Source organism: Euprymna scolopes, chromosome 9, assembly GCF_053919585.1.
Source record: "Euprymna scolopes isolate OS-2025 chromosome 9, ASM5391958v1, whole genome shotgun sequence".
NCBI lineage: Eukaryota > Metazoa > Mollusca > Cephalopoda > Sepiida > Sepiolidae > Euprymna > Euprymna scolopes.
In genome coordinates, this window is record NC_136490.1 from 117,358,925 (window position 1) to 117,382,222 (window position 23,298).

At 36.6% G+C, this 23,298-nt stretch overlaps 1 protein-coding gene across 2 annotated transcripts in view; it reads right to left on the reverse strand.

Annotated features, from left to right (window-relative positions):
- The window catches only part of LOC145284822 (uncharacterized), a 229,152-nt gene extending 205,986 nt beyond the window's left edge, over positions 1–23,166 (reverse strand). The window contains exon 1 of one of the 2 annotated variants that reach the window (XM_080133791.1): positions 22,281–23,166. In XM_080133791.1, coding sequence (XP_079989917.1) covers positions 22,281–22,353 — 73 coding nt within the window. In that variant the 5' untranslated portion in view covers positions 22,354–23,166. The remainder of the gene's footprint in view (positions 1–22,280) is intronic. The other variant, XM_080133789.1, reaches the window with a different exon arrangement.
- Between the last annotated feature and the right edge of the window lie 132 nt (positions 23,167–23,298).

Below are 23,298 nucleotides of genomic sequence, written 5' to 3' on the forward strand. Positions count from 1 at the left end.
AGGACGGATTTACTTTTTTATTTTATTTAAATATTAATTATTATTATTAATTAATGATTAATAAATAATATTTAAATAAAATAAAAAATAAATACGTCCTAAAAAATGTGGGCGAAAAGAAAATGTAAACAAAGGGCAAATAACTCCTTTCTTATAATAAAAACGCTCAGGGAGCGAAAAAAAAAGAAAGAAAAATTAATCGGTAATAAAAAATAAATAAAAATTCAACAATATATATATATATATATATATATATATATGAGATTCAACATATTTCTCACACTCAGTTTGTGTCAGTTTTCCACGAAGAAGCCAAAGTATGGCCTAACTCACCGTACACACTAACTCCAATTACTCACTTCAACTTTTGAAGGAAGATGTTATTTAAAAGTTTTTGATACCAAACACTGGCTTTCATGGATCTCTGCCATTAATCATTTGTTCATGTCTTTTCCTGTTTTGATTCGTTGAATTTTCTACTTCATCATTTTTGGGGCGATGAAAGCTCTGAAGTGCCAAAAGCTACATTGTCTTTCTAGACTCTACACTTCTTTTAAGGTCCGTTGCCTAAAAATGTACTCGAATGACCTACATTCGAAGGCAGTATCGGTTTTCAGGGCCAACTTTGAAAAAATGTTGTTTTTTTTGCATAAAAGGGGAAGAGTAATAGAAAATACATTTATTTGATATTTGATATCTATAATATAAATCTTACCTGTCTGTTTAAATGTATGTATGTATGTATGTATGTATGTATGTATGTATGTATGTATGTATGTATGTATGTATGTATATCTGCCTAAATATGTCAGGTCATGTCATGTGCTACTGGTACCATGTAAATATGTCAGGTCATGTCATGTGCTACTGGTACCATGTAACCCAGTACTACCTGCCTCATGGTCGGGTCACCAGCGACTAAACTGGTTCCCCCACCAGACTTGTTTGGTGAGGAGGGCGGCTAGTCTCCCTGAAGGATTAAAAACAAGACCTTCCAAAGGGCGAATGAACTCTTTTTCTGGGTCAACGGCCAACTAGCACCGTGCATATTTGTGTGTGTGTATATGTGTATTGGGGTGGAGAGGGCTCCCGTAAGCCGTGGTGAAGGCAACCTTTCTAGGAGAAGCAAATCTCTGATTTAAAAAACCATACAGCGGAAGACCAGTACCCGCATTAAGCTGGTCTGCAGTTTAATTTGTTGCTGGCTATCTTGCTCTTGCTTGTTGCTGGATCTCAACATTTTGAACCGAGAGAGAGACTTAGTGTCGTACAAAGCTAAGACTCTGTAACATCATATTTGTATAGATACTCCCTCAGGCATTTTGGCTCATGGATTTTAAATGTCTGAGGGAGTGGCACTCGTCTGACAAGACGTTGCAATCATCATCATATCTGCCTAAAACTTTCGACAGAGACGACGGATTTTCATAAGGTCGGTATTGTTTTGAAGCTCGGCGTCTTGGACGACAAATATCGAAAAATTTGGCTAAAAACATTAATACCTTCACCCTCAACTGGGCACTTTTCTACAGGGAGGGGGCCACTTTTTTCACCGATATTTTCAAAAGTCATCTCCTCTTTTCGACTGACTATCCTTAATTTAAACCTTCGTCACTTCCAGTTTGGCGATGGGCGCAACAGCAAAGACGTCACTTTTTTTCACGTTCTTTTTCTCCTTTGCAGTATGGGTTCGAGCCTACCTTCCTACTACCACATTTTCTTCTTTTTTTTTTTTTTTTTTTTGCTTAACACACACCTCCAAACATCCGGGCAACCAGGCTAGTTTGTCTATAATTTGATTAAGAAGTTCTGCAGCATTAAAGACATGTTTCATTCTAACACTTTATATTATACTTTATTTAGTCATCTTTGTTAAACATGTAATAAGAAATGTGTCAGTAGTAGAAAGGTTATTATATAAGTCCATAAGTTTGATAGGTTTAAAAAATGAGGTTGTAGAAAAAAATGCCACGGTTCAATTCTAATATTTATATCAACTTTATTAACCATCTTCGTCCAACATGCAATAATAAACAAGGTGTTAGTAATAAAGAATAAGTCAATGAGTTTGGAAAATTAATTTGATAGTCCAGAATGGGAAAACTATTCTTTAAAGTATGTATGTATGTATGTATGTATGTATGTATGTATGTATATAGGAGTTAGTTTAAAGGATGGCAGAGTTCATATGTGGTTTATAAATAGGGCTAGGACAACAGCATATTCTTTTCATTGTTTTGACTCTCGAGTGTGTATCTGTTGATATCTTATATGCTTTTATATAGAGTGATGTGGTTCTCGGTCGATTAACTGTGTCGGATATATACTCGAGAGTCAAAACAATGAAAAGAATATGCCGTTGTCATAGCCCTATTTATAAGTGTGTGCTGAAATGGTATCGGGAACAAGTCCACATGTAATAGGTAAGTCAAGAATGGACCTGGGAATAGTACTTACTAAGATATGACTCCAACTCAATAAATCTCCCACATTGGGGTCTTTTTTTATACTCAGGACGGTTATAGGGAGATCTTGAGTAGTTGATAGATTTAGGAAATGAGGTTGTAGAATAAAAGCCAAAGATCAATTCTAACATTTACATCAACTTGATTGGCCATATTCGTTTAACATGTAATAATAGGCAAAGTGCTTGTAACAGAGGATAAGTCCAAGAGTGTGGGCAAGGAAAAATAATTTGAGAGTCCATAATAGGAAACTGTTTTTGTTTTAAAATACATAGTAATAGGGAGGTAATTTATAAATCTGGAAAGGTTCATATTGCTATTGTGTTGAAAAGGTAGTGAGAGTAGGTCCACGTGACGACAGTTTGCCATCTTGGATATTGAAGTCTTCTTGTTAACGTTGATATCCCATGGTTAAAGGCCAAGAGAGAAGTTTGGATGCTGAAATGGGCTACGGGATGTTGGTTACACAGCTTTTCCCTTTTCGTGGTTAAAGAAAATGAACCATGCTGGTGCACTCCCTTAAATGACTTTTGGGAACCAGTGCTCTGCTCTCATAGAAGATTGTTTCTAATTTGTTAAATCCCAATCGAAGTTACATGTTTCCCTCCAATGAACGTCAATCTTGAAGTCAAGCAGGTATTTCAAACATCTTTAATGGGGGCTGCTGCACTGTTGTTGTTTTTTTTCTAAGTAATAAAGTTTAACTGATGCACATCCACTGAAGTTTTCTGTGATTGCATTCTGTTCAGATAGATATCTAATATGATTGTCGTTTACCATTCTATTGGGAGGTGACGGTAGTCAAGTGGCTAATGATACTGACTAACGACCTAGTGTTCCAAGTTCAAATCTAGTTCATTCCATAAAAATCACTTTCACTTTGGATGTTGGTAACCTTCACGTGGTCTCTCCTATAAGTACCCGACCCAATGTCTTTGTAACAAAAATTTCTTAATAGAAAAATATCAAGGAAACGAATGGCAACAATAGAATCTTCGGATTCAAATGATAATGATGACCATCCTATTTCTTTTACTTGTGGAGAAAGGATATTATAAATTAAATCCATGAGTCTGGACGAACAAAACTCCATAATAGGAGAATGTTATTCCAAAGTCTGTAGGCACATAGATAAGAATAAATGTTAGGTGAAAGTTTAAATGGTCAGTTCATATCGTTATTGTTTCCAAGTAAATCTGTGAGCTGAAATTATATTGAGAGTAAGTCTGCATTTTAACAGATCGCCATCTTGGATCGTGAAGTGTACATGTTGACAATGATAACCAGTGGCTAAAGGCGGGTTTTATTTGTGAACTAACAAAGGGGTTTAAGGTGATCTGAGTAATGTGAGTATGTTAAATAGCTAGGCCTTCTCATGGCTAAAGAGTGAACAATGCCAGTGCACTCTATTAAATAACTTTGGGAACCAGTGCATAAGAGATTGTTTCTGATTGGTTAAATAATAATCAAAATCAAGTGTGTGCTCCAATCACACCCAAGCTTACAAGTCTAGCAAATATTTTAGACATTGTTATTTTATGGCTGTTGCTATTGTTGTTGGGCATCATTCATTTCGTATGAATTAGATTATTTTTCACATTTGTTTCCACTAATATTTTTCTAGTTAGAATCTTTCGAGATAGGCAATGGATACTTACAAGAGGAACCATATGAGAGTTGCCAACATCCTTAAATGGAAGTATTTCTGTGGAACGAATTGGATTCAAACTTGGCACACTCAGGTTGTCAGTCCGAGCTGTTAACCACTTAACCACTGTCACCTCTCTGCTATTGTTGTAACAACAAATTTTTTCATTGATAGCAGTGGATTAAAAAAAATACTCTTCTATCCGTCAATATAAAAACTTCAAAATCATTTTCAAGCGTCAAAGGTTACAGTGTAAGTGTTGTATTTTCCCAATTCAATCTTCTATAAACAGGGCTCTATGAACAAATTTATCTTTAGTTGACCTTTGACAATTAAATATTTTCGTTTACTAGCCAAATAGAAAAGTTACTAGCTAAACCCATATGATTTTTGGAATATGACATCCTCGTTCTGGGGATGATTATGTACATAATAAAGCTTTTTTTCCATATCTTTTTCATGAGTGTAATTCTAAATATACAACAAATTTTATGTTGATACTTGAACGTATAAACATTCAAATTTCTCTAGATGTTTTTTAAACAGCCTTCGTTAAAAAAGGGATATTGCTCTATTAAACTTTTATTGTTTAAATAATTTAACTTTGTTAGTTTTATTAAAAAAAAATGTTGAAAAGATATTTTTCACTCAATAGTGAGCTTTGGAAGATTGTCAGTGAAAAAAAAATGCAATCGCCAAAAGATAAGCATTTCATTATTTCTAGTTGCCACTTTGAAAAATCACTCGCAAATGCGACTGTTTCACTCGCAATGTAGAACCCTGATAAATATAAAAGCGAAAATGTGTGTATGTATGTTCGCCTTTTGTGTATGTCCAAGAAAGGCTTTTTTCCAAGAAGCGATCGGTCGACTCCTTAAAACTTTTTATATCACGCCTAAATGATAATATCTACAAGTTAACAAACGGGGTCACCTGCCTATTTAATTTGCCCAACTTTCAAAAGATAAATATCCAAGATTTTTCGATCGCCGCATGTGTATTAAGCTTTTTCGTATAAAAAAAGAAGCGAACAGACTCGCCTAAATAAAACACTGTCCCGCACTCAAAGTTGACGTCATTAAGTCGTCAAAAACAAGCACCTGCCGTTAAACGTCGCACGTTTTTTTCACACTTTATTATTTTCCAACTGCGCGTCAAGGCTTCGGGTTTTTTTTTTAAAACAAACACTCGGCCAACGAATTTTGTTTTCATTTACCCAAAAACACACACACCTTCAAACACCCGGGCAACGCCGGGTACCCCTCGCTAGTCTATATATATAAAAGCAAAAATATTTGTGTGTGTGTGTGCGTGTGTGTGTGTGTGTGTGCGTGTGTGTGTGTGTGTGTGTATGTCTCGCAAAAACTTTCAATACAGGCCATGGATTTTCACCAAATAGGTATTATTTTAAAGCTCGAACCTTGAAAAATTGGCCCAAAACATTAATTCCTTCACCCTAAACTGGACCGTTTTCTACAAGGAGGGGTGTCAAAAAAATCGTTCCTTCATTTTCTCTCCTCCTGCTACTACAACAATGATGTCATGTTTGACCTAGAAAACGTTGACGTTAGTTTAAACCACCTGCAAGTGTTTTTAAAGAGTTAATTTTATCTGTTCTCAATTGTGTGTCTCTTTGGCATAGAGGTAACGTGTCAGGCATTTTTTTTCCGCCTTAGCCTCAATGCTCTGGGTTCGAGCCTGCCTTCCTACCTAAACTTTTTTTCCTCTTTTACACCTTTTTTTTTTTACGTTTGTTTGCGGTTTTGATTTGTTTTGGTTTTTCCAATTTTTTTAACATCGTGTTTTTTTTTATAATATTAAAACAGGCACCTCCCTCCTACATACACACCTCCAAACAGCCGGGCAACGCCGGGTACCCCCCACTAAAAGTGCAAGTTCAGTTTTAGAGTAACAACTCCAATATGGGAGACATAAGTTAAAAACATCCACACTGAATGTCGTGAAGCAATTGCTACCGTGTTTGGAAGCACAAAAAGAAAACGATCATATGATTGTTATTCTTGCAATTAGATGATCTCAAACAAAATCTCTAAATTATGTAAAACATTTGATCAATTTCTTGGTTTATTTGAAAGAGTTGACAACCAACGCAAACCTAATACAGATGAAAACACAAACCCTGAATCAAGCCCTAAATAAATGCCATTCGTTGACCCCATCACTAATCCTATGTGTGATCACTAATCCTGGACTCAAAGTTGTGGTCACTAACCTATTGTCTAGAGTTGCGGTCACTAACCCAGCGTCCAGAGTTGCAGTCACTAATCCAGGGTCCAGAGTTGCAGTCAAAAACCCAGGGTCCAGAGTTGCAGTCAAAAACCCAGGGTCCAGAGTTGCAGTCAAAAACCCAGGGTCCAGAGTTGCAGTCAAAAACCCAGGGTCCAGAGTTGCAGTCAAAAACCCAGGGTCCAGAGTTGCTGTCACTAACCCAGTGTCCAGAGTTGCAGTCACTAACCCAGCGTCCAGAGTTGCAGTCACTAACCCAGGGTCCAGAGTTGCAGTCACTAACCCAGCGTCCAGAGTTGCAGTCACTAACCCAGGGTCCAGAGTTGCAGTCACTAACCCAGGGTCCAGAGTTGCAGTCACTAACCCAGGGTCCAGAGTTGCAGTCACTAACCCAGGGTCCAGAGTTGCAGTCACTAACCCAGGGTACAGAGTTGCAGTCACTAACCCAGGGTCCAGAGTTGCAGTCACTAACCCAGGGTCCAGAGTTGCAGTCACTAACCCAGGGTACAGAGTTGCAGTCACTAACCCAGCGTCCAGAGTTGCAGTCACTAACCCAGCGTCCAGAGTTGCGGTCACTAACCCAGCGTCCAGAGTTGCGGTCACTAACTCAGCGTCCAGAGTTGCAGTCACTAACCCAGCGTCCAGAGTTACAGTCACTAACCCAGGGTCCAGAGTTGCAGTCACTAACCCAGGGTCCAGAGTTGCAGTCAAAAACCCAGGGTCCAGAGTTGCTGTCACTAACCCAGGGTCCAGAGTTGCAGTCACTAACCCAGGGTCCAGAGTTGCGGTCACTAACCCAGCGTCCAGAGTTGCAGTCACTAACCCAGCGTCCAGAGTTGCAGTCACTAACCCAGCGTCCAGAGTTGCGGTCACTAACCCAGCGTCCAGAGTTGCAGTCACTAACCCAGCGTCCAGAGTTGCAGTCACTAACCCAGCGTCCAAAGTTGCAGTCATTAACTCAGCGTCCAGAGTTGCGGTCACTAACCCAGCGTCCAGAGTTGCGGTCACTAACCCAGCGTCCAGAGTTGCGGTCACTAACCCAGTGTCCAGAGTTGCGATCACTAACCTAACGTCCAGAGTTGTGGTCACTAACTTAATATTCAAGGTTGTGGTCACTAACCAAGTGTTTAGGGTTGTGGTCACTTACCCCAAATCTAGAATGGCGATAGAGAAAAATCACTAACCCAGCGTCCAGAGTTGCGGTCACTAACCCAGCGTCCAGAGTTGCGGTCACTAACCCAGCGTCCAGAGTTGCGGTCACTAACCCAGCGTCCAGAGTTGCGGTCACTAACCCAGCGTCCAGAGTTGCGGTCACTAACCCAGCGTCCAGAGTTGCGGTCACTAACCCAGCGTCCAGAGTTGCGGTCACTAACCCAGCGTCCAGAGTTGCAGTCACTAACCCAGCGTCCAGAGTTGCAGTCACTAACCCAGGGTCCAGAGTTGCAGTCACTAACCCAGTGTCCAGAGTTGCAGTCACTAACCCAGCGTCCAGAGTTGCGGTCACTAACCCAGCGTCCAGAGTTGCAGTCACTAACCCAGCGTCCAAAGTTGCAGTCATTAACTCAGCGTCCAGAGTTGCGGTCACTAACCCAGCGTCCAGAGTTGCGGTCACTAACCCAGTGTCCAGAGTTGCGGTCACTAACCCAGTGTCCAGAGTTGCGATCACTAACCCAGTGTCCAGAGTTGCGATCACTAACCTAACGTCCAGAGTTGTGGTCACTAACTTAATATTCAAGGTTGTGGTCACTAACCAAGTGTTTAGGGTTGTGGTCACTTACCCCAAATCTAGAATGGCGATAGAGAAAAATCAATAACTTCGGCATTAACCCTAATTCTGCAGTAACAATCCAAAACAGCAAGTTTGAGTTAGCAATTACGAACCTAAAATTTAGGGTAGCTGTTACAAGCCATAAATTCGAGGTAGAAATAAAAAACACGCCCTTCAACGAAAAGTAAAATCTTACGGTAATATGAAAAGGAAATTTTAGTGTTATTTTTTCTAAAAAAAAAAGTCTAATTGAATTAGGCGCTTGTCCAGGACTTAACTATAACTTTCTACTCGGTGAATTTTTGCAATTTTTGGATATATAACTATTTTTGGCATGACAATTAAGTATGTAATAGTGTCTTTGCTTAAAACGACATATATAATCTGGGCAGGAGCTGCTAAAAACAGCCTATCCTGCCTTGACAGAGTACAAAATAGACTTTGTGGCTTAGTGGGGGATGCCCTTTTCTCTACCCTGCAACCTCTCTCCCACAGAAGAGACGTTGCGAGCCTATCCTTGTTTTATCGTTATTTCCATGGCAGGTGCTCGTCTGAACTCCAATCTGGTCCTCCCTCGCCAATCTTTCACGAAAAACACCCGTCTAGCTGAATCCACTGTGAAAAATTTCCCCCACTCTATATCTGTGCCTAAATCAAAATGCGGATTCCATGAACAAAGCTTCTTTCTTAGAACTGCACGCCTGTGGAACTCTGTTCCGTCTGCCTGCTTCCCTCCGGACTACAACTTGGATGTCTTCAAGTCCAATGTTAACAAATTCCTAATGAACCGCCCCCTTAATTAAACACTTCATCAAATCTCCACACTAACGTAATGTACTTGCAATAACCCTTATCCCTGAGTGGCTTCCGGGCCTTGATAAGTGGTGATCACTGTGTAAAAAAAAAAAAAAAAAAAAAATTAAAAAATCGATCTTAACAAGCACCAAAATATCTTATATTACAAACACGAAATCTAGAAAAAAAAGTGAAGCATGCATGGTCCCCCATCAGTACACAGTGAACGAGGCCTAAAAAAAAAATGACAAGTTCAGCATTTGCCCCCCCCCCCAATTAAGTCCCAAAAGTCCCCAGGGGACGTAAAATCCTGGTGAAAAATGAACAAACGGTGCAGTTTTGGGCCTTAACATATGTAAATTTGAATTCTGCACCATGCAGAAAAAGAAATGATTAAGTCTATCACCCCCCCCCACACACACACACACTATTTAACCCCAAAAGTCCCCAAGGCCTTAACATATTTAAATCTGAATTCAGCACCATGCAAAACTGCCAAATAGACATACACAGAAAATTTTGGACAAACATGGTAAAATAGTCCCAAAAATGGAGTGTTTTTATTAGCCCTGAAAGAGCCCCTGGGGCACACCCAAGAGTTATCGCGAAGTATAGATAAACAAAATTATATAGAAATCACTTAGTTACAACTTTTAAGAAAGTTTCATAAAAATCTAAGGCATCAAGTTTTTTTTAATAAGCACAAAAGTGTCAATTTTAGCCATTTTAACCCGAAAGCCACCCCTAGGGAGGCAACCAGAGTTTTCCCTGAAAATCCGTTTTGTTACTTTTTTTTTTTTTTACTCATAACATGTTTAATGTTTGTGCAAAATTTCAAACAATTCCAAGGCGTAGTTATTGAGAAAAGTGCGGACAGACGAACGGAGGATCAGACGAACGGACAAGGGTGAATTTACAGGTCCATCTTCGTTTTGTCGGGGGAGGGGGAGATAAAAAAAAAAAAAAGGAATGCTTTTAAACAAACTAAGAAAGCAAATGTGAATAATAACAGAGGCATCATCGCCCAAGTGTCTCGTTATTATTTGTGGTGAGACATATGTCCATTAATAACACCTGGGTAGTTTTTTTTTCTTCTCTCCTTTCTTGTTGAGCGATGGACATAAAGGCTTTAAGTGGAAGGAAAAAAAAAAAAAAAAAAGTCACCATTCATACCAAGTTCTGGTATGTGGGTGATTCAAGCACTCCTCCTTCCTCATAGTTGTAAAGTAAAAGTACCCGATTGTGAGTATTTAAACGTTTTATAATATACAGTCTCATTCTCCTACTCAATTGAGATTAGAAGATAACGAGTCTTTGAGCATCAAGCGAGACAGACTATATAAAAAGTTTACCTGGAAAAAAAAAAAAAAAAAAAAAAAAAAAAGAAGAAGAATGAAACATTGTACTCCTCCCCTCTTCCACAAGAATAGAGGATGGTGTTCTAAGGCATGGTATCTTTTATTATTTACAGTGAAATGGGTTTATGGCTACAGTTAGAGTTTCAAATAACGCCCCCCCCCCACTTTTTTGCTCAAAGCATGTATAAACGAAAAAATAAATAAAAATAACATGTAACATTAGCAATTTATCTTATTTGAATTAATTGAACTACTGTTCCCATCTTGGATGTTATTCTCACAACGTTTCGGCCGATGTAAACTCCGATCTCTTTCAGGTGTACATTGTCGAACTGAGGAATCGTCTTGTCAAACTTTGGAATCAGTACGGAATTTGGAATGGAACCCCCTTCATTTGATCCACAAAGGTAGTTTGTTCTCGCTCAGTCAACTATGGCCAGGTAGAATGGTATTCTTACTATTGCTCACACTGAGGATTGAACCATTAACCTCTAAAATTGATTATTACTTAGGCCAAGGGCACTTGCTTAAGACTTCCGCCATGAAATTTGTGATATTTCCATCCGGTCATAGCTGCCTGAACGAGAACATGGTGCCCTGATGGATTAAATAGAGGTTTCCGTTCGAAATTTCGTATGTAACAGGGCGCGTATAACGGCTATATTCAAATACCGAGCCGTATGCAAAATGACGACATGGTAAGGAAAAAGAAAGACTATAAAAAGGAGAGAGAGAGAGGACGCTGGAGAGGATGAACATGTTAGAGATGTGGACGACGTTCGAAAGGACAGAGGTCAGAGAAAAGAAGTATAATCACGGTTTATTCGGTAAAGTATCCGGAAATAAATGTCCTAGTTACAAAAGAAAAGGAGTCGAGTTATTACTTGTCTTATGTTCCTTGCGACGTACTCTGCTACAACGTGTTGGGTCTATGTGTGTAAACGTGTGTAACGTTACGCGTTATAGTTTCCCACAGTTAGACATATTCCAGAGTTTGTCAAGAGACACCTAGAAAAGGTCGAAGATTATGTTATATATATATATATATATTAGTGATGGTACGATTTCAATATTTTTCCCTATTTTGATACAATTACCAATTCCGATTCTTTATAAATCTGTAAATATTTAAATATAAAAGTGTTATTTTGTCCCGATTACCGTAAAACACACACACACACACACACACACACACACACACACACACATCTTAAATGTGCTTATATTTTCTCAAGCGTAAAACCACACTTGTGAGGATGTGATCTAGAGATTTAAGTCTTACTGGAAGTTTAAATCAATAAATATTTATTATTTTATTATTACTACCAGCAGTGGAAGATGTTTCTGCAATTAAAATCAAATAAAGATAATTTAAGAAATCGGTTTTGGCATCGGAAAATAAGCTAAAATTTTTCCATTTCCATTTCCAATTCCGATACCCCAAAAATCTCTATCTGTATAAAAGCCAAGTACGTCCAAGGATGGAGTACTGCTGCCACATCTGGGAAAGAGCTACTAAAAACAGCCTATCCTGCCTTGACAGAGTACAAAATAGACTTCGTGGTTTAGTGGGGGATGCCCTTTTCTCTTCCCTGCAGCCTCTCTCCCATAGAAGAGACGTTGCGAGCCTGTCTCTGTTTTATCGTTATTTCCATGGCAAGTACTCGTCTGAGCTCCAATCTCTCGCCCCCCCCCCTCGCCAATCTTTCACGAGAAACACCCGTCTGGCTGAAACTACTTTCATTAATTTTCCCACTCTTTATATGTGCCTTAATCCAAACGTAGATTCCATGAATGGAGTTTCTTTCTTAGAAGTGCACGCCTGTGGAACTCTCTTCCTTTTGCCTGTTTCCCAACTGACTACAACTTGGATCTCTTCAAGTCCAACATAAACAAATTCCTGATAAACCGCCCCCTTAAGTAAGACACTATCAAATCTCCAATACTAATGATTACTACAATACTATCTCATTGATTACTGTACACGCAATAACCCTTATCCCTGAGTGGCCTCCGGGCCTTGATAAGTGGTGACCTCCATGTAAAAAAAAAAAAAAAAAAAAAATTTCGAGTCTATAGACTGAAAATTGAAATGAAGTGCAAGGAAGCAAAATTTTCTGTAATTTTCGGTATATGCAAATATTTCTCAGTAATAAGTACTTTATGAAGTTTTCCTGCCATTTTATTTTTCGCTATCATATTTCACAACCAGGTTTATATACACAAACACTAAACATCTTTTGTAAGACAAAATATTATTTGATTCAATTTTTTACATTTGTTTACAGGTTAACCAAATAGATTAACCCAATTCAGATTTTTATGATCTACATTTACTTTGGACTATTGGAGTTTTAAGAAAATTTGCATTTTATGCAAATTTTCTTTTTATTAATTATAAAGAATAGAGTTCCTGTGTGCCCCCCCCCCGTTGTTGTTGTTCCCTTTTCTAAGTTGTGGACATAACCAAAATCGTGATGGGAATTAAACTAAAAGGTAAATTTTTTTTTTTTTTCTCCATTTTAACACTCGCCTTTAAAATTACAACTTTTACATGTTTTCAGGTACGCTGTAAACGAATATCACATTCAAATTTGGGACAGACAAGTAATTTTCTAACTATTGAGATATTTTTCCCAATGTATTACTTAATGTCAGTAGCGTTCGCGAATCTTAAAATTGGGAGGAGGGGGTGTTTTGTAGCACGCATGCGCATTAGTACTTTTCAGTTAGTAAAAAGACCTGGTCGCCAGTAAAACTAATGGATTACATTGGATAATAAAGGTCTTAATATCCAGAAAACCACTTGGTGCCTCAAATTTAAATGTAATATTCGTTTTCAGTATACCCGAAAATCTATTAGTCGTCAATTTAACAGTGAATATTAAGTTAAAGTATAAAAAAAAACCCCGGAAAAACTAATTTTCAATCGACTAGCATAGTTTTAGACTTCTAAAACTGTAAGCTGTTAATGTTGAATCTAGTTTCGTTAATTTCACTTAGTCGAATTCATTTAATCAAATAGCGGTCATTTCTGAAAGACAAGTTTGCCCTATCCATCTGGAAACCACCTCCGGACTAAGGTAAGTTGGGTTTGTATTACTGTACACATAGATTCGAAAAAGTTGTCAAAAAACAAATATATAACAAATGTTATCAAAGGCAAGATAAGTTACTTTTCTACCAAACTGGATATATTTTGTGTTTTTATTCAATGTAACATATTTATTCAGCTCGAAAAACATGCAGTGTTTACCGATGTATTGGACAATTAAAAATGGCGGCCGACTCTCTCTTAAACACGGTAAGTTCGAGAAAAGGTGTTATAAATAATAAACTAGACAGAATACTATTAAAAAAAACACCGAATATATGTCAACCTATGTCACGGTAATATACATTGAGCGAATTTCTAACAGCATTTTGTCTAGTTTATTATTTATAACACCTTTTCTCGAACTTACCGTGTTTAAGAGAGTCGCCGCCATTTTGAATTGTCCAATACATTGGTAAACACTGCATGTTTTTCGAGCTGAATAAATGTTACATTGAATAAAAACACAAAATATATCCAGTTTGGTAGAAAAGTAACTTATCTTGCCTTTGATAACACTTATTTGTTTTTTGACAACTTTTTCGAATCTGTGTACAATAATACAAACCCAGTAAGGTGTACCGTAAGTTTTCTTTTTTTTTTTTTTTTTTTTTTTTTATCATTACTCGTAAGTAAGAAATTAGCTACCCCCTCTTCAACAAAAAAAAATTACAGCTATCTTTGACTAATTTGGCTAAGTGAAAGCAACAAAACCAGATTTACAGAAAATTAAATTTATTGAAACATTATCCTACTTCATTTTTACAGCTAATTACGAGGGGCGTTCCTAATTCCCGTTTTTAATTCGCCCGAATGGATCGGAGGTAATTGCAAATTGCATTGTCATGATGACTGAATTTATGCACGCTGAAAGTTCCATCCATCTGTTGCAGATATTGATGGTGTGAGACTTTAGGTGTATCAGAAGTGGCCATTAAAAAATGACGTGATAAGAACTAATAATTCAACTTACTATCTTTTTGAAGCTTATAACTACTTGGAAAATGTAAATCAAACCCTAATTTTTTTTTTTTTTTTTTTTCAATTAAGGGAGCAAAGACCAACTTTTTTAAAAATAACAAGTTTAATAGCAAATTATGCAATTTTTTTTTTTTTTTTTTTAAATCGGTTTTCTTTAAAAAGATTTGAAGGAAATAAACTATTTAACTTACGTCGATTATAAAAACTCTATATAAATTCCAAAAAATCACTTGCCTATAAAAAAATACTATTGAATGTTTAGTTCCATTCTTCATTGTTCAGAATTTATCCATATTTATATTTTAAAATTCATTTTTTTTTAAATAATTTTTTAAACGTCTGTTTGAAAATCCCAACATGACACAAACATTTTACATTTTTATCAAAACCGGAAGTAGTTAACTACGGGTGGAAGTAAAAACCACGTTCGCGTTAGCCGTCTAGCCTTGCATGTAAAGAAATTTGTGCCTCCATCCCTGAAAACTAGTCACAAATTATAATTTCTTGTCCTTTAAAAAAGAAACCAGTTGATTTTTTTTTTCTTTTTTCAAAGAAATACACGAGTTTTTGATTTAATATATTTAAATACCACTTTATGGATTTAAAAAAATTTCTTTTATAGATATTAAAAAACATTGCATGACATAGAAATAATTTTCTTAATAAAACGAAACTTTCTGTGCAATACAAGGTTTCATAAAAAAGCGTGTTTTTAAAAAGGTTGTAAACTTTAGGCTTTACAGGTAAATTTGCACAAAACTTTTTTTTTTTTTTTTAAATTTGAATATTATTTATTGATCTTTTCTCTTCAATTTGTGATATGTAAAACTTTGGTACATTATTAAAATGTTAGACATTTCAAAATGGTGGGGGGGTGAATTAAAAAACGTTTGTCTAAAATATTCAGTATATTAGAAAGAGCATAAAATTTCACATTGACCCTGAAAATATCGTAAAAATTTAACCAATAGAAAAATTGATACTTTTTTAAAGTTTAAAAATTGAAAAAAATTAACTTGTAAAATTCAATTATTTCATTACGTAAAAAAAAAATGGCTGCATGAAGGCGCGCCGGCACTTTGTAAACACGTTTTTAAAAAAATATTTCTATATTTTTTAAACAACTTTAATATTTTATTTTGGAAGTTTATATTCCATAAAGAAAATAAACTCACTTTTAAGAGAAATTACAATTTTTTTTTTTTTTTTAATATTTTATTCGCAGTTTCGTGTTAAGAGTGTCAAAAATTCCCCCCCAAATTCTAATACATCTTGTGAGACTCTAAGAAAGCAACCTCTGTCATACGTGTGTCAAAAGTAGATGGATCATTGAATTCCTGGCAAAAGTGCATTGAGAAGGGTGCTGACTGTAGAAAAATAAAAGCCTAAAGGTTGCTCGTTTTAATGGTACCACTCCTATCTTTGTAATTCTTCAACTTTTTAAATTGGGGGAGAGGGCTTTACTTTTGGAACGATCCATAATAAATTTTTTAAAATCAATATTGACTAATCAAAATTTGGTCGGAGTAGAGGTCGCATCTTCATTTGGTTATTTGAAAATTTATTTTGGTACTAGTGCACTTATTGATCTGTGCTGAAATAATGTTATTTAAAAAGCCATTCTTAACATGAGGAGAGGGTGTTTTGTACCTATTTTGTACTTTAACCTTACAACTGAATAAAATAAATATCCTAAAACGGTATTTGTACAGTTTAGTTAAGACATTAAAAAATGAAAATATCGAAAAAAGGTTATATTGTACAGATCTGTTTTGGACTGAAGATCTCCGGGGGGGAAAAAAAATCATTTAATTTGATCGAGTAGTTTTTATTTTACAGCAGAAAAACGTTTTTATGAGAGCGCCTTGAAGTCAGCCATTACGAAATTTGTTGAACACGCCAAAGGGAGATAACTCCAGTTAAAGTGCCGACACCTCCTCCCCATCTTTAATACTAGCTTTTCTTCCTAAAAATCGAACCTTTTGCTCGGTATCGGAACAAATTATTTTTTCGCTGTAAAATAAAAACTACTTTATGAAATTAAGTGAAGTTTTTTTTTGAGAACTTCAGACTATAACGAGTACGTACGATGTAACTTTATTTTTCAATATTTTCATTGTTTTAATGTCTTGACTAAACTGCATAAGCGCCCATAAAACTTTAAACTTGGAAATACGATTTTAAAAAATAGCGCGGATCAGTAAGTGCACTAGCACCTTTATTTTATATTTTTATAAAAATATTATTGCTGAACAGTGCACAAATGAGACCACTGAATCGTTCAAAACAGCAATTGAAGCACGTTCCCATGCGGAAATTTTATAGCAAGCCCCACTCCCCCCCCCCATGGTTTACTTCTACTTGCGCAACTGCCATTGCTCAAAGGCAGCATGCATACCGCAGATTTAACCGACATAAGTCCAGTTCAGACATAAGTATATAGAAGCTAGAAGTAACGTTAAAAAAGAAATAGTGACAGCTAAGAGAGAATTTACTGAAACCACTAAAATTAGGAACTCGTGACTTCTGGAAAATCTACAACAGTGTAGTAAATAATGGGCAATCAACAAATCCTCCACTAACCAACAATCACGAGGTTGTTTGCTCAGCAACCGACAAGGCTAATATGCTTGCCAGTTGGTTTGCCTCAAACTCCACACTAGACCCTTCCAACCACCCCCTGCATGATTTTCCTTTGCGGACAGACGCCAAGCTAGACGATCTACAAATCACCCCTGCTCAGGTACATGCTATCATAAAAAAACCTTGACACTTCAAAAGCATGTGGACCTGATCTCATCTCAGCTGTGCTATTAAAAAAGTGCTCAGCCGCAGCAGCTCCAGTTCTCTCCAAACTCTACAACAAATGCCTTAATGAATCATGCTTTCTGGGCTGTTAGAAAACTGTTTCTGTGGTACCAGTATTCAAGAATTCTGGTGAAAGAACTGACCCATCAAATTATCGCCCCATTAGCCTCCTCCCACTTTTTGCCAAAATATTTGAGACCATAATTAACCATGCTCTAGTCCGTCACCTTACAGATGCTAAACTTCTGACTGACAAACAATATGGATTTAGACAAACCCATTCCACAGCAGATATCCTCACTGTAATCTCTGAACGTATATACCAATCACTGGACAAAGCGGGGGAAGTGCAGAGTGGTAGCTCTAGATATATCTAAGGCTTTTGACAGGGTATGGCATGAGTTTCCTCAGGAAAATTAGATCATACGGTATCACTGGTAGAATACTTAACATCATTAAATCCTTCTTAGATAAGAGACAAATCCAGGTTGTCCTCGATGGTCGTACATATAAACAATGTGATATAAATGCAGGAGTGCCTCAGGGGTCTATCCTTGGACCTCTATTGTTCCTAATATTTATTAATGACCTCCTCGACAAAACTGACTCTGAGGGGTATATATGCTGATGACACCACACTCTATAACAGGCATTACAGGAAAACAAATGAACACATAACTAAAGAAATGGCAAAAACACTAGAGGATGACTTCCAATCTGTAGTGGAATGGGGACAAAAATGGATGCTCACATTCAATGCTGCCAAGACTAAACTGGTTTCCTTCAATAATTACAAGAAACCTTGTCTGCCACCAATAGCTATGGCCAGTGGCTCCCTGTCTGAAAGTACATCTTTCAAACTGCTTGGCTTAACGTTCACAGGAAACATGAGTTGGAACAATTATATTGAAAACATTGCCAGGGCCGTTGCGAAGAAGGTAGGCTCTCTAGTAGAGAGCCTCTCTAGTAGAGAGCCTCTCTACTGTGCTAGAAAACTACTGACATCTGAAAGTATCCTGTACCTCTATAAGGCCACCATTCGCCCATGTATGGAGTATTGCTGTCACATTTGGGCTGGTGCATCTGCTGCTAGTCTCTCACTCCTAGACAAGGTTCAAAAGAGTCGCAAATCTGATAGGCCCTGAACTGGCATCCAAGCTTCAGCCTCTGTTCCATCAATGAAACGTTGCATGCCTCTGCCTGTTCTACAAGTGTTTTAATGGTGAATGCTGACGAACTGCAGACACTTGTGCCCCCACGACGTAGACACCCTTGACAAACCCGACAGGCAGCTAAATCCCACCCCCACACAGTAGAGATCCCTAGATGTAGATCTTTCAACTCCAGTAGTTTTTTCCCCAGAACCGCTAGACTCTGGAATTTCATTCCAGATCCCTGCTTCCCCAACTGTATCGACATGCAGAAGTTCAAGTGTAACGTGAACCGACATCTTGCTGCCCAAATCCCAACATAGTGCCCCAGTAGTTGCTGCCCCTGATAGTAGCCCCCTACACCACAGTGGCAATGTGCCTTGTTTGGGGTGAAAATGTAATAAATGAATAAAAAATAAAAAAAAACGTTTTGAGCACGATTATCATAAAATAACTTTGAATATTCATTTAGGTACAACTTGTCGAGAGCGTTCTGTTTTGGGATTGTTTTAAAGTGGAACAGAAATTTAAATTTCGTTCCGTTCTTTTTTAAATTGCGCATGTGCCAACAAAATCGAAAACACCGTTCACATTCGAAATGTCTATTTTTAAAGGTTTTCAGGTATGCTGGCAAGGTTAGGGGGTGTTTATTCTGAAAGCCGTTCTTAACATGAGGTTGAAGATTTATTCCGAAAGCCGTTCTTCGTTGTCAGCATGCCCGAAAACCTATAAAATGTTGCCAAATTTACTTTTTTTTTTTTTCGTATAAAAATTAAGGTGCTAGTGCAGTAGTGGCAGTGCCCGCGCTATTTTTTAAATAGTATTTATACGCTTACTAAAGTATTTTTTTTTTAATTCAATTGTAAGGTTAAAGTACAGAATAGGTACAAAACATCCTCCCCTCCCCATGTTAAGAATGGCTTTTTAAATAACATCACCTCAGCACGGATCACTCTCTGCATGACCATGAGTAGCTTAAATTATTTCGTTTTAATAAAATTTTGTTTATATAAAAAATCTTTTTCTTTTTGTTTCCCCAAATATAAAAATCACGATTGTTGAATTTTATTTCAACTACTTTCGATTGTATTGGCGCATGCAACATTAAAAGATTAACACGAAACGCAATTTAAATTTCCGTTCTATTTTCCAAACAACCCTAAAACAGTTCTCTCGACAAGTTTTTTTTACCCATAATATTATCGAAAATGCCTATGTAATAGCTATTTTTTAAGCTTATGACGTATTAGTGTTAAATTCAATTTTCGAAAGAGAAAAAGAAAACATTGAATTGGTAAATAAAACCGGCATACTGACATATTTCCAATGTGGCTACCTGTGATTACAAGACATGCGTTGCGTGTGTACTTCTCGCCTATGCGTAACTTTAATAACTGTACAAAACGTTGTTTTAATTTTCTTTTAATAGAATATCTATTGAAATAAGTTAACTAACTAGGATTTTAAAAAAAATCCTAGTACTTATTGTACCATGCTGAAATAACATTTAGAAAGCCATTCTTAACATGGGTAGGGGAGGATGTTTTATAACTATTCCGTATTTTCACCTAACAATTAAATAAAAAAGATAGTTATGTTACCGGGACCGGGCTGTATTTTTATTTTGAAATAGTATTTTCGAGTTAAATTCAAGTTTTACGACATCTTTATGAAATTGTTAGATGAAAGTACAAAATAATTACAATTTTATAACTTTCTAGTTAGTATAGGATTATGAACTTCAGAACTCGGTTATCGTTGGATATTTCTAGATAACACGAATCAAACTTTCTTCCCCACTTTATTTATTTTTTTTAAATCCTAACCCTAAGCTAAGTTTTAGATTTGGCAAATGTTAGTTTCGTATTGTGTGAAAGCACGGATTTCTCTCGATTTGTTTATAAAGATAATGACTATATTTTCCGCCAGTGCTTTATATGTAAGGCAAATAAACTTTTCCATAAACTTATTAGTTTGTTGCGAGTAATACCGAAACTTATTTCACTTTAAATAATTAAGGTGGCTATTCACTGAATTGTAACTTTAAACAAATTTGAAGTTAACAAACTACAAACATCGTTTGTACAAAAAAAAAGAAAGCAAATTTTATGGAAACTAGCGAATTAAAAAGACAAGTACTTAAATGGTTGGTACTCATGCAGAATGATCCGTGCCGAAATAATGTTATTTAAAAAAGCCATTCTTAACATGAGGAGGGGAAGGTGTTTTGTACATATTCTGTACTTTAACCTTACAATTGTAAAAAAAAAAAAAAAAACAACTTTAATTAAACGTGAAAATACGATTAAAAAAAAAAAAAAAAATAGCGCGGATCGGATCACGGATCACTGTCTGCATTAGCACCCAAAATAGATTAAAATATTTTGTTTCCGAGGTTTCATTTTTCCTTATAAAATAAATTTTTAATTAAAAAAAAGGTAAATTTTTACGACGTGCCGGCCCCCAACGTATTATAAACACCCCAACCTCCTCATTAAGAACGGCTTTCGGAATAACCCCCCCCCTCGAAAGCCGTTCATAACATGGGAAGGTTGGGAGGGTGTTTATTCCGAAAGCTGTTCTTAACATGGGGTGGTTAGGGATGTTTAATACTACGCTGGGGGTGAGTGGGTGGGGGGTGGGGGGTTGTAAAAATACAAAAAAAAGCAAAAAACAGGTGATATACCTTAATTTCTTTTATTGATGCAGTTTATGGACAGTCCTTATTTTTTTTTTTTAAGAATTAGGGGGTTTTATTACTTAACATAGAGGTACGAAGAAGTTGTCAAAAAACAAATATATATCACATGTTATCAAAGGCAAGAGTTACTTTTCTATTTAACTGGATAAATTTTTAGTGTTTTTATTTAATGTGAAATGTTTTTATTCGGTTCGAAAAACGAGTAATGTTGAACAATGCCGGAGAACAAGAAAAGATGGCCGCGAAGTCTTTGAAGACTCGATAATCACTTCAAAATAAGAAATAAAACAGTGAGGTAAACGTCGATATCGGATTACCCTGACCAACTCTGCTAAAAAAATCCTCGCCATGTTAAGAATAGCTTTCAAAATAACGTTTTCAACACGGTAACATAAGTGCATAAGTACTAAAGCAAAATGGTGATAGAAACTCACTCACCCAAATTTCAAGTTAAATTCATTTTTTACGATATGTTGTATTGGTACTTGTGCAGTGCACACCACACCGCACATATTGTATCGTGCTGAAATAGTGTTTAGAAAGCCATTCTTAACATGGGGAGGGAGGGAGGGTATGTTGTAACTATTCTGTATTTTTACCTAACAATTTATTAAAAGCTATCGTAAAGATTGAATTTAACTTTAAAAAATACTATTTAAAAAATAGCGGGGTACCCTTTTGTTTATTAAATTGTTAGGTGAAAGTACAGAATAGTTTTAATGTCCACCTCTACCCGGCTTTTTAAATGTTATTTCAGCTCAATCAGTGAAGTTTACAGACTGAGCTGCTGAGCCCAGTTTACTTTATAAATACCGAAATTAAATTTAAAAAAAAAAAAAAAAAATCAAACTACGCCAATGATAAAAAATGTTTCATCTAAAAACACTGACAAACCCTGAAAATACAGTTGATTTTAAAATATATGAAAAATATATTAAAATAAATGAAAATGTGAAAGAAGTTAAAGACGGAACAGAAACGAGGAATCGATTTCTCATTTCATGAATCACAATTTCATTAATTTCTTTACATAATTTGGTACTCATGCAGAGAGTGATCCGTGCTGAAACTATCCGTTATTTAAAAAGCCATTCTTAACATGAGGAAGGTGTTTTGTACCTATTCTGTACTTTAACCTTAGAATTGAAAAAAAAAAACCCAAAAAAAAAAAACCAAACAAACAAAAACACTTTAATTAAATGTGGAAATACGATTTAAAATTAGCGCGGATCACTGTCTGCATTAGCACCCATAATTTACTTACCTTCGCCAAACAAGTCCTGCAGAACTCCATTCCAGTTAGTATTATTCCTCCTTGTGCGAGTTTTGGAAGACATATCAAAGAAATCCGTGTTTTCTCACATGTTTTCGTTTGTAATTCATAAAACAATTAACCGATCTTCGACTTTGACTTTGTGTCTGTCATCAACTTAAAAAACACAATAATAATAAAAGGATGACGTTAATTTACGAGGAAGACAAACAGAAATGAAATGCTTTTTTTTATTTTTAATTATATATCTGTTTAACGGCCGTATTTTCCTCTCATTTTTCGTTGTTTTGTCCACATTGTTTTGCATGGATGACTTAAGACGTTAAAAACCGTGTGGGTTAACATCGTCGTAAAGGTAACGACTGAGAGAAGCTACCCGTGGTAAGAACATTAAAGTCGAACAACAAAAATAAAACTGATAGTCCGTTTGCGAGACGCATGAATAACAACGAATACCCGGTTAGTTTAGAAGGCAGTTAGGAACCGAATTGGAATTGATAAAGACATCAAGTTTTGTTAGTTTTTCAGAGGAAGGAAAGAGCGACATTTGAAAGAGTTTGTATCTCTCTCGTCACAGATATTTACGACGATGCGTGTGTGATAACCGCTGGCTGTAAGTTGCGAGTATCACGTGACTCGGTACAACAGGTGCCTTAAACGCAAACACTAAGGCGCTTAACTTGCTCGGCAAAGCCCTTTCCCCCCTTCCTTTAACATGTTATTTCTCTCTCTGTCCACACTGGCTCTCTAGTACTTCTTTCTCCTTTTTATTAAGTCTCTCTCTCTCTATTCTCGTGTCCCCGTCATTCTCTTTCTGTTATGTTTCTCTCTCTATCTCTCGCCCTCTCCCCGTCCTTTTCTCTCTCTTCCCCTCGCCGCTTTTCTCTTCCCCTTCTTCTCTCTCCCTCGCCCTTTTCTCTTTCTCTCTTCCCCTTCTTCTCTCTCCCTCGCCCTTTTCTCACTCTTCCCCTCTCTCTCTCCTTTCCTCGCCCTTTCCTCCCCTCTCTCT